This window comes from Protomyctophum parallelum (genome assembly GCF_964188405.1).
Source record: "Protomyctophum parallelum genome assembly, chromosome: 6".
NCBI classification, from domain to species: Eukaryota; Metazoa; Chordata; class Actinopteri; order Myctophiformes; family Myctophidae; genus Protomyctophum; species Protomyctophum parallelum.
In genome coordinates, this window is record NC_139701.1 from 44696334 (window position 1) to 44708916 (window position 12583).

Sequence of the window (12583 nt, forward strand, 5' to 3'; positions counted from 1 at the left end):
TTTTAAAGTATTGTACAGTAACAACTAAAGCCTCTGTAATGTTTATGTTGTATTATTAACATGACAACTGTTTTAAAGTGTTGTACAGTAACAACTAAAGCCTCTAATGTTTATGTTGTATTATTAACATGACAACTGTTTTAAAGTATTGTACAGTAACAACTAAAGTCTCTAATGTTTATGTTGTATTATTAACATGACAACTGTTTAAAGTGTTGTTACAGTAACAACTAAAGCCTCTGTAATGTTTATGTTGTATTATTAACAGGACAACTGTTTTAAAGTATTGTACAGTAACAACTAAAGCCTCTGTACTGTTTATGTTGTATTATTAACATGACAACTGTTATAACCCATTTTGGGCCCTTTTTGTGTTAGCATCATGTCATGCTTTAGCTATTGAAAAATACCAGATCTACAAGCTCATAGTGCGCCACCGAGTGGCGCGCTATGAGCTTGTAGGTCTGCTATTTTTGAAACATCGAAGAACGACTGACATAGAAACATAACTTTTTCAGAACACTGTCAGGATATAGAAGACATTTATAGAATCTGATCTCAGGTCAAAATGGGTTAAAGTATTGGACAGTAACAGTACTGTACTGTAATTTAAAGTATTGTACAGTACTGTACTGTAATTTAAAGTATTGTACAGTCACACCACAGTCTCTGTAGTGTCACTAGCCCCGCCTGCTGTGATGTCATGTGTTTGGGCGTGGCCATGTGTAGGGACCACTCCGAGTGGTTTGATGACTCAGACATGGAATCTTTCTTTCTTTCTTTCTTTCTTTCTTTCTTTCTTTCTGTCTTTCTTTCTTTCTTTCTTTCCGTGGTTTATTCATGTACGGTATATATTTATTATATATTTATGTGTTTATATATTTATGTGTTTATATATTTATATGTTTATATGTTTATATATTTATATATTTATATATTTATGTGTTTCAGGACATTCTGAGGTCCAACATCAGCGTGTTGGAAGAACACATCCAGACTCACATCCAGACGGAGAGAAACCTGACCGCTGTCAACTCTGACCTCCAAGGTACAGTAAAATACTGACCTTTGACCTCCAAGGTACAGTAAAACACTGACCCCTGACCTCCAAGGTACAGTAACATACTGACCTGACCTCCAAGCTAAGGTATAAAAATCATACATCATGTCCTGGGCCGTGGCTCAGCGGTCCATCCTGGGGCTCAGAGGTCCATCCTGGGCCGTGGCTCAGAGGTCCATCCTGGGGCTCAGAGGTCCATCCTGGGCCGTGGCTCAGCGGTCCATCCTGGGCCGTGGCTCAGAGGTCCATCCTGGGCCGTGGCTCAGAGGTCCCTCAGAGGTCCATCCTGGGCCGTGGCTCAGAGGTCCATCCTGGGGCTCAGAGGTCCATCCTGGGCCGTGGCTCAGAGGTCCATCCTGGGCCGTGGCTCAGAGGTCCATCCTGGGGCTCAGAGGTCCATCCTGGGCCGTGGCTCAGAGGTCCATCCTGGGCCGTGGCTCAGAGGTCCATCCTGGGCCGTGGCTCAGCGGTCCATCCTGGGGCTCAGAGGTCCATCCTGGGCCGTGGCTCAGCGGTCCATCCTGGGGCTCAGAGGTCCATCCTGGGCCTGGCTCAGCGGTCCATCCTGGGGCTCAGAGGTCCATCCTGGGCCTGGCTCAGCGGTCCATCCTGGGGCTCAGAGGTCCATCCTGGGGCTCAGAGGTCCATCCTGGGCCATGGCTCAGAGGTCCATCCTGGGCCGTGGCTCAGAGGTCCATCCTGGGCCGTGGCTCAGCGGTCCATCCTGGGCCGTGGCTGGGATTGGAATATATATATATATATATATATATATATATATATATATATATATAGCCACAAAATAATACATCATATCTCATTCTGGCCGTTCATAATTTGCGTGTTCACTGTTGCCATGAATGGGATTCAATGTTTCTGTTCACACAAACCCTCCAAGCTGGACATAGAAGTACAAGTAGGCTAGCGCCCCTCAAACATACCTGACAGTCATGGTAGCAATTTATTTTATTTTATCCAAAATGAGTTAACGTCACAGGCAGACTCTTCACATACTAGAGCATGTCTGAAATAAATGTCAGAGCTGAAATCCACATGTAAATATGAAATAAATGCTTAAACATGTAGCTATAGGTGTAATGTTAGAGTCCACAGAAGACATGTAAATATGAAATAAATGCTTAAACATGTAGCTATAGGTGTAATGTTAGAGTCCACAGAAGACATGTAAATATTAAATAAATGCTTAAACATGTAGCTATAGGTGTAATGTTAGAGACCACAGAAGACATGTAAATATGAAATAAATGCTTAAACATGTAGCTAGGTGTAATGTTAGAGACCACAGAAGACATGTAAATATGAAATAAATGATTAAACATGTAGCTATAGGTGTAATGTTAGAGACCACAGAAGACATGTAAATATGAAATAAATGCTTAAACATGTAGCTATAGGTGTAATGTTAGAGTCCACAGAAAACATGTAAAATAAATAAATGCTTAAACATGTAGCTATAGGTGTAATGTTAGAGACCACAGAAGACATGTAAATATGAAATAAATGCTTAAACATGTAGCTATAGGTGTAATGTTAGAGACCACAGAAGTGAACCTTTCAAGCCTGTTTTCTCAACTCGCTGTTTCTCTGCCAGACATTACTCTATAAGCCATATCTCCAAAACCAGTGAGTCAAACTAAACAACCAATATGTCTATTTGAAGCTATGATTCCCTGCTTTTACATTTAAAAAATGTCAGTGGCTTATATAGTTATAGCCTCGGTCAGAAACGTAGGAAACCCCTACTCACTCTCTGACTCACTGGCCCTCTCCTCTCCTCTCCTCTCCTCTCCTCTCCTCTCCTCTCCTCTCCTCTCCTCTCCTCTCCTCTCCTCTCCTCTCCTCTCCTCTCCTCTCCTCTCCTCTCCTCTCCTCTCCTCTCCTCTCCTCTCCTCTCCTCTCCTCTCCTCTCCTCTCCTCTCCTCTCCTCTCCTCTCCTCTCCTCTCCTCTCCTCTCCTCTCCTCTCCTCTCCTCTCCTCTCCTCTCCAGTCTAAATGAATTCCTCTCCTCTCCTCTCCTCTCCTCTCCTCTCCTCTCCTCTCCTCTCCTCTCCTCTCCTCTCCTCTCCTCTCCTCTCCTCTCCTCTCCTCTCCTCTCCAGTCTAAATGAATTGCTCTCCTCTCCTCCCCTCTCCTTCAGAGCCATATAAAGGAGTCACTCTCTCCACCACAGGGATATTCTTAGCTGTATTTTCCGCCCGGTAACCCCTAACGGTAACCGTAGCAACCAGTGAGTCACAGTAAATAAAATATCTGTGATTGGCCGGAATAGAGCGCCACTGAGGAAGTGGATTAAAAACTGTGTTTATATGCAGAGTACACATTACAATATACTCAGTATGAGTAGTACTACTAGTAATACTAGTAATACTACTAATATTACCAATATTACTACTAGTAATACTATACTAATACAGAGTATTTTTATTGTAGAATCGTCCTCGGGTCTAAATGGGTGAAGACATTGGTATACTTTAGCACTTTGGTAAGGAATGCCTCTCCTCTCCTCTCCTCTCCTCTCCTCTCCTCTCCTCTCCTCTCCTCTCCTCTCCTCTCCTCTCCTCTCCTCTCCTCTCCTCTCCTCTCCTCTCCTCTCCTCTCCTCTCCATAAGGAATGCCTCCAGGCTGGTAGAACGTACATGTCACTTCTCTACTCTCCTCGTCAACAACAACAACATCTGGTGTGTTATATTTGCTGTGACGTCTGAAAAGGCCTCGTTTCCACAGGGTTAGGGTTTAGCAGATGATGAAACATATGAACTTATGACCTTAGCTATAATAGCTCAACAATCCTATATGTAATCTAGAACGTGTCAGGGTACCACAGAGAGAGTCTGGTTGAAGGACTAATCTAGAACGTGTCAGGGTACCACAGAGAGAGTCTGGTTGAAGGACTAATCTAGAACGTGTCAGGGTACCACAGAGAGAGGTCTGGTTGAAGGACTAATCTAGAACGAGTCAGGGTACCACAGAGAGAGGTCTGGTTGAAGGACTAATCTAGAACGTGTCAGGGTACCACAGAGAGAGTCTGGTTGAAGGACTAATCTAGAACGTGTCAGGGTACCACAGAGAGAGTCTGGTTGAAGGACTAATCTAGAACGTGTCAGGGTACCACAGAGAGAGTCTGGTTGAAGGACTAATCTAGAACGTGTCAGGGTACCACAGAGAGAGTCTGGTTGTAAGGACCTGTAATCTGCCTTTGACTGTAAAGGTGACTATACTGTATATCCTCATCAGCAGGAAGGCAAGCTAGCTTTCCTTGTAGTTTTAAACCGAGTGGCAGCGGTGGCTCAGCGGTAGAGTGGCCGGATGGCAACCGCAAGGTTCCTGGTTCGATCCCTGTGGGCTCCGTCCCCCCCCCCCCCCACCCCCGTCCCCCCCTTTGAAAGCAGTCCCTTGACTTGAAGTGCTCCGGGGAGGTTCCCTCGTCAGGAAGTGCCCCTCCAGCTGAATCAAGTTCCCTTCATTAGGGTGCTGGGTATTCAGTATTTTAGCTGTGACGTAAGCGCCCACTCCTGAGATACTTCCGGGTCCTACTTTTGTGTCGCTTTTGTGTCCCCATGGAGTTATACTCCATGGGGACTTGACGAAAACAACCACGAAAGTCTAATTTTACCGCTTTCCTCGCAACAACAAAGCTGCGCTGCTCTCCCAAATCTGACAGTGACAGGCCGTCTGCCCCACATGGAATACTATCGCCATTTTATTTTATTGTGTCAAATAAATCCTCATAATGCAAACTAGATTCAACATACTCAAGCCATGCACACATTCTAAATATACCCCAGAAATATTTTACCGATCAAATGGACTGTTGCCACCTTCAATAATAATGATAATAATAGTCTTTATTGTCTCCACATCATATATTTTTGTTGTCATGGACACTTGTACAAAACATTAATAATTCCACTCGAGTTGGAAGCATTAAGAGCCATTTTAACCCTCAATGGCTTCCTTTCTGAAAAATAACGTCACTGTAAAAAGATTCACGCGTTTAGATATTCAATTTACAATGAGATGCGGACGGGAGCTGGTGCCACTTGGACCCGGACGTAACGTAGCACTACAAAATGACGTCGGACTTAAATACTGAATAAAAAACAGTTTGGAAATACAACAGGAAACAGAAACCATTCGTTGCCATGGTTACCATCATGCCATTGTGTTGCCTGTTGTTTTGTTTGTACAGTTATATTGCATTGCATGGTGTATGTTTGTGTGACATGTGGATTTCATTAATATGGAAAAAGGAAATACAGCGTGACTGTCAGAAAGGTCATAACCCTAACCCTGACCAGACGCTACTGAACATTAATAATAATAATAATAATAATAATAATAATAATAATAACCAGACTACTGAACATCTTATCGTCTCGCTGCAACATTCCTAAACTTAGTGGGAAAAAAAACGCCCGACCTCCAGACACAATTCCTGAAATAGTTCAGTGACATCAGAGGCTGTGTGTGTGTGTGTGTGTGTGTGTGTGTGTGTGTGTGTGTGTGTGTGATACCAGCCCTTATAAGTTAATGTTCCATCATGCAGGCTCTATTTAAAAACCCTGAACAAATACATGATTTATTACTGATGTATTACTGTATACAGCTCTGTTCTAGGTCTGGTACACACGCACGGACACACACGCACGCACACACACACACACACACACACGCGCGCACGCACGCACGCACGCACGCACGCACGCACGCACGCACAAACACACACACACATGCGCAGACACACGGCAAGTGCTACAGGGCTTAATTCAACACCTCAATTCAACTTATGTAACTTAGGTAGCATTTTATGTAGACAGCATTGTAGTATTATAGTGTATACACTATAACTATATACTATACACTATAGTATTATAGTGTATACACTATAACTATATACTATACACTATACACTATAGTATTATAGTGTATACACTATAACTATATACTATACACTATACACTATAGTATTATAGTGTATACTCATAGTTTCATTATATAGATATGACATATATTTTAATGTATTTATGTAAATATATATATTTACAGACACAGTGGAGGTTCTGCAGCAGAACGTGGAAGAGTTAACCCTTCACACTCAGGGTTGGATGTATTGATGTATTTTAATGTATATATTAATGTATTTATGTATATATGTATATACTGTATGTATTTAACTATTTACAGACACAGTGGAGGTTCTCCAGCAGTACGTGACGGAGTCAACCCTTCACACTCAGGGTTGGATGTATTGATGTATTTTAATGTGTATATTCATGTATATATTAATGTATATATGTATGTATATATTTACAGACACAGTGGAGGTTCTGCAGCAGAACGTGACAGAGTTAACCCTTCACACTCAGGGTTGGATGTATTGATGTATTTGAATGTGTATATTCATGTATATATTAATGTATTTATGTATATATGTATGTATATATTTACAGACACAGTGGAGGTTCTGCAGCAGAACGTGACAGAGTTAACCCTTCACACCCAGGGTTGGATGTATTGATGTAATTTAATGTGTATATTCATGTATATATTAATGTATATATGTATGTATATATTTACAGACACAGTGGAGGTTCTGCAGCAGAACGTGACAGAGTTAACCCTTCACACCCAGGCGTGTCAGAGCCTGCGGGTGGCGGCAGAGAGTCACATGAGCGCGGCTCAGTTCCAGAACAGGGCCTGCGACGCATCCAAGTTACTGACGCACAAACAGCTGTAAGTGGGCGTGGCTTAGTGACTGTGTGTGTGTGTGTGTGTGTGACTGTGTGTGACTGTGCGTGCGTGCGTGCGTACACATTAATACTCACTACGCATCAGTACTCCCTACTCATAAATACTCCATATGCATAAATACTCCCTACTCATAAATACTCCCTACTCATAATGTCATGTGTGAATGTAGCATAGTAACATGTATGTAAAGTGCCTTGGGTAAGGTCGCTATATATAGTATATGCCACTATTTACCGTGTGTGTGTGTGTGTGTGTGTGTGTGTGTGTGTGTGTGTGTGTGTGTGTGTGTGTGTGTGTGTGAGAGTGTGAGTGTGAGTGTGAGTGTGAGTGTGAGTGTGAGTGTGCGTGTGCGTGTGCGTGTGCGTGTGTGTGTGCGTGTGCGTGTGCGTGTGCGTGTGCGTGTGCGTGTGCGTGTGCGTGTGCGTGTGTGTGTGTGTGTGGTGGATTGCTAAAAACAAATGCAAAAAAGCTGGCTAAATACTGTTCTGTCTCAGCTACTATGGGCAGTCTGTCTGTCTGGAGAAGGCGTTGTTTCATTTATCCCTAGGTGGCTTTAAAAACCCAAAACAAACATCCTGTCTAGTAGTGTCAAGTAATAGTATGTCAACAATGTGCTATATATATTTATTTTCTCTTCTTTTCCCTCTGTGTGTTAAGCATGTGCAGCAGCTATATCTGGTTGGACCATATAATGTATAACCTAATTCTGATCAGTGTTTGGGTCTATTGTATTACGCCTCTTGTGCAGATAAATAATTCAAATGTGTGCGTGTGTGCGTGTGCGTGTGCTCTAGGTTGAGGTGTAAGGATGACGTCGCAGCAGCAACAGCAGTAGCAGAGAAACTCAGATCATCAAAAACAGAAACAGAGGTAATGATTTTAACGACGAGTTAAATGCACATGATTTTGCACAAAGCCTAGTGCTTAAAACCAGTGCTTAATTAAAACCAGTGCTTAATTAAAACCAGTGCTTAAAACCATGGTGCTGGCTTTAACAAGCACTGGTTTTAAAGCCGCATGCTGGCTTTAAGTGGCCATGGTTATAACAAGAGAAAAATAAGGTACAAATAAGGGCCGAACAAATAATTAGAATGAAGGAAAAAAAAGGGCAGGATACAACACTTCACACAGCATCACACTAACATCACACTGCATCACTGAGCTACAAACCTCCTGTTTCTCCTGCATCACTGAGCTACAAACCTCCTGCTTCTCCTGCATCACTGAGCTACAAACCTCCTGCTTCTCCTGCATCACTGAGCTACAAACCTCCTGCTTCTCCTGCATCACTGAGCTACAAACCTCCTGCTTCTCCTGCATCACTGAGCTACAAACCTCCCAAAACAAACTGATTCCACTACTTCTCGGCCTGGAGTCCATGACACACCTCATTTATAGAGGTGGGTTTTAGATAGCCCATTTAGATAGCCTGGGCTCCGGGTAGAAGACTTTCTGGTGCGATCCTTTTACACCAGGTTTCTGACTGTACATCTGTTACATTTCTGTCTAATTAACTATTCAATCAATCAAGCCGCTCTGCCCCTCACCTCTGGAACGTACTCCCTCCCCCCCTGACATCAGAAACATGGACTCTATCTCCATATTTCAAACTCACCTCAAAACCCACCTGTTTAGGCAGGCTTATGACTCTGTGTGACCTCTGTGTCTTCTGCTGCAAGCTGTGCCCTAGTTTTGTTCTGCTTTTAACTGTGTTCTTGTACTGTTTTTAACCTGTACGGCGACCTTGAGTGCCCTGAAAGGCGCCTTATGAATAAAATGTATTATTAATATTATTATTATTATTATTAATCAACAGGACGATGATGGAGAACGAAACGGTTCGTCTCGTCTTCAGATCTTCAGTTTGATGTCGTTCCTCTGTTGGTCTGTGGTCCTCCTCGTCTGTAAGTAACACGCACGCACGCACGCACACACAAGCACGCACGCACACACACACGCACGCACACACGCACGCACGCACACACACACGCACGCACTGCAGGCCAATCACAAGTGATTTATGGACATTACCGAGGCTTCCACATATAAACACAATAACAGTTTACATTTAGTAACCATAGTAACCAGCTGTATGATAAATATGAACACAAACTGTTTAATAGCTGTCGTCACATTCATATTGTCTTTTATTTCTGTTTTTAGGTTACATTTTAATCATTCATTTTGTGTTCACAGGAACCTCTGTGGGGCAAGCGTCAGTCTGCTGTAATGAGAGCAACAGTGCCACCAGGTGGACACTACATCACACTGCATTCAGTTCTGAACTAACCATTAGTTTCTCTATTGATTACTTTCTTTGATTGACAGGATCTGTTTGATTGACAGGATGTGTTTGATTGACAGGATGTGTTTGATTGACAGGATGTGTTTGATTGACAGGATATGTTTGATTGACAGGATGTGTTTGATTGACAGGATGTGTTCACAGCAGCCATGATGGACAGATCTTCCTCACTTCCTTCACCGATGATATAGGCTTTTACTGTAGCTTTTACTGTAGCTTTTACTGTAGCTTCTGGTTCTCTAACCCGTGCGTGCGAGTGTGTGCGCACTCTGAGCCACCACCACCCCCCCCCCCCACCACCACCACCACCACCACACGTATAAACTGTACTTTTTGGCCAAAAGGGGATTTTGTTTCCACCGGGGAAAAAAAATACTTTTAGTTACTCCACTGCGCCTTCTACCAATATTGCCCAGAGAACTGCTTCAACTGCCCCATAGAGAATATTTTTCCTCTAGTGAATAAAATCCCTTTCTGGCCAAAACGTACAGTTTATACGTGTGGTGGGGGGGGGGGGGGGGCTCAGAGTGCGTCCACTAAGGAAAGTAGGCTTTCTAATGACACGGCCCGCCTTTGTTTTGGTGAGTAGCAAAAACGTTCTTTTTATTTAAGATTAAAAAAAAATCTATAAGAGGCACTCGTACCAATGTTTCCACATCAAAGAGCGGTATCTAACAGTGCTAAACCTGGGATTAGTCAACATCTTAATCACATAACATAGCTCTAAATGCAACGCATTAGAGCTATGGACCAGAGCTAAATTAGGGTTAGGGTTAGGGTGAGGGTTAGCCCTAATCCTAACCGGGTTAGGGTGAGGGTTTAATTAATTAGGTAACCCTAATCCTAACCCATCTCTAGTTGGTGTTTTGGTGACACCAGGAAGTGAGGATCTTTACAACATGCTGCTGTGCATTACAGCCTGCAGTTTCTTTTTTGTATTTTGTATTGTTTTCTTTATCAACTATTGACGTGAACATGAATGAATATGAATTATTACAATTTACAATGTAGTCATTTATCAGACGCTCTTAATCCAGAGACAGTAAGCAACAACAACACATGGTGATAAAATACATCACATACATAGACTTACAGTAACACCACATGGTGATAAAATACATAGACTTACAGTAACACCACATGGTGATACTGTACATCACATATATACCATATCATATAGAAATAGTCATCATAGGATCATCAGTAAACTATAGAATCTATCATCTGTCCAACAGTAGATGAGGAATATCTTATCTATATACTCCTTAGAGCAGTGGTTCCCAAACCAAATGGACCCTCATGGGATCCATTGGTACTATCTGAGTTAAATTAACTTTGATTTTACAATAAATATGTATCAGGGGTCCCATTCAGTGATAGAGATGTCATTAAATAGGAGACCATAGCCTATATTCAGGTCAAACTGGGGGTCCTAGAACCGTAAAGATCTTCTCTTATGGGGGTCCTAGAACCGTAAACATCTTCTCTTATGGGGGTCCTAGAACCGTAAAGATCTTCTCATGGGGGTCCTAGAACCGTAAAGATCTTCTCTTATGGGGGTCCTAGAACCGTAAAGATCTTCTCTTATGGGGGTCCTAGAACCATAAACATCTTCTCTTATGGGGGTCCTAGAACCGTAAACATCTTCTCTTATGGGGGTCCTAGAACCGTAAAGATCTTCTCTTATGGGGGTCCTAGAACCGTAAACATCTTCTCTTATGGGGGTCCTAGAACCGTAAACATCTTCTCTTATGGGGGTCCTTTGCCTGATGAGTATCATTATGGGGGTCCTTGGCATGGAAAGGATTGGGAACCACTGTTTTTAGAGTGCTATGTCTACAGAACAATGCTGTACATGTTGAGCCTTTGCGTTCGTCTGTAAGGTCATCAGTCCAGACTAACGGGTGAGTCTGGACTGTAAGGTCATCAGTTCAGACTAACAGGTGAGTCTGGACTGTAAGGTCATCAGTCCAGACTAGTTAGTCTGGACTGTAAGGTCATCAGTCCAGACTAAATGGTGAGTCTGGACTGTAAGGTCATCAGTCCAGACTAGTTAGTCTGGACTGTAAGGTCATCAGTCCAGACTCATACAGGTGAGTCTGGACTGTAAGGTCATCAGTCCAGACTAACAGGTGAGTCTGGACTGTAAGGTCATCAGTCCAGACTAGTTAGTCTGGACTGTAAGGTCATCAGTCCAGACTAACAGGTGAGTCTGGACTGTAAGGTCATCAGTCCAGACTAAATGGTGAGTCTGGACTGTAAGGTCATCAGTCCAGACTAACAGGTGAGTCTGGACTGTAAGGTCATCAGTCCAGACTAGTTAGTCTGGACTGTAAGGTCATCAGTTCAGACTAGTTAGTCTGGACTGTAAGGTCACCTGTAGTCTGGACTGTACATCTTGTGTGTCGCCTTACCCCTTAAAGTTTAAACCAATACTTTTTTGTATTATTATTATTATTTTTGTATTTTCTTTAAATAGTTCAAACAGCCAACCTACATCGAGCTTGTAGATCGGCTATATATTTGAAATAACTTTTTATTTCTTCAAGTTTTTATCCCACACTTTTTGCAACCCATTTTTTTCACCCAGTGTCAATTACCTCATGTAATCCTGGGCTCTACACTGCCAACCTGGGGAGAGCAACGGACTGACCTCATGTTTCCCTCTATGCATGAGGAGTCCAAGTCGCTTCTTTTCGCCTGACGGTTATTTGAACTGTTTAGAAATGTTTTTCAAAATAGTGAAAAATACAAATGCCAGAATCATTTAGGGGTAACGGTGATCTGCCCTTTGCTTCATCTGCACTTCTGTGAATGTTGTCGCTTTGCTTTTAGAAATCATAGTTTCAGCAACACAAAATATCACACATTAACAGTCTGACACAGATACACACACACACACACACACACACACACACACACACACGCACACACACACACACAGCGCGCGCTCGCCACCTGATGTATTTATTGTTTTGAATGTTTTTAGTTTTTGTAATATATGAGTTTTCTCTCCAGTAATAAAGAGATGAGAGATGAATAAATTCAATACAATAAAGTCTGATTCTGTCTGTCTTTAAAGAATGAATAAATGTAATAACATTTATTATTTTAATATTATTATTACTATTACGAAAAACAAAAAAAATCACACCTGTGTGAAGTGAGAGGCGCTGCTAATATATTAAAGTCGTAACTCATGTTGATTAGGTGATGTAATGGTGATGTAAAACAAACAGTGCAAACACAAACATTAAACGCCGTTAACAATAAAGAGACAATATGACGTAATTAGTTAAACATTGACGTAAATGTTCCCTTTATTGTCAATGACGTTTTGAAACAAACATTGAACTAAAGACAAACATTAAACCTGTATATAGGAGGGGCTTATAGTGCCCCTCAAAAACACTGCATGGATGCACTGAGGACTTATTAGTCCAGGCAAA

The 12583-nt window shown here is 42.2% G+C and overlaps 1 protein-coding gene across 5 annotated transcripts in view; it reads left to right on the forward strand.

The window, feature by feature from the left end:
* The window catches only part of LOC310860366 (uncharacterized protein), a 14737-nt gene extending 2542 nt beyond the window's left edge, over positions 1–12195 (forward strand). The window contains exons 2-8 of one of the 5 annotated variants that reach the window (XM_083767235.1): positions 952–1048; positions 6658–6811; positions 7624–7699; positions 8646–8733; positions 9026–11130; positions 11170–11231; positions 11859–12195. In XM_083767235.1, the coding sequence (XP_083623361.1) occupies positions 952–1048; positions 6658–6811; positions 7624–7699; positions 8646–8733; positions 9026–9027 (417 nt within the window). In that variant the 3' untranslated portion in view covers positions 9028–11130; positions 11170–11231; positions 11859–12195. Of the gene's footprint in view, positions 1–951; positions 1049–6657; positions 6812–7623; positions 7700–8645; positions 8734–9025; positions 11232–11436; positions 11838–11858 lie in introns of those variants that run through there. The other 4 variants (XM_083767234.1, XM_083767233.1, XM_083767232.1 and 1 more) reach the window with 4 other exon arrangements.
* Positions 12196–12583: the final 388 nt, after the last annotated feature.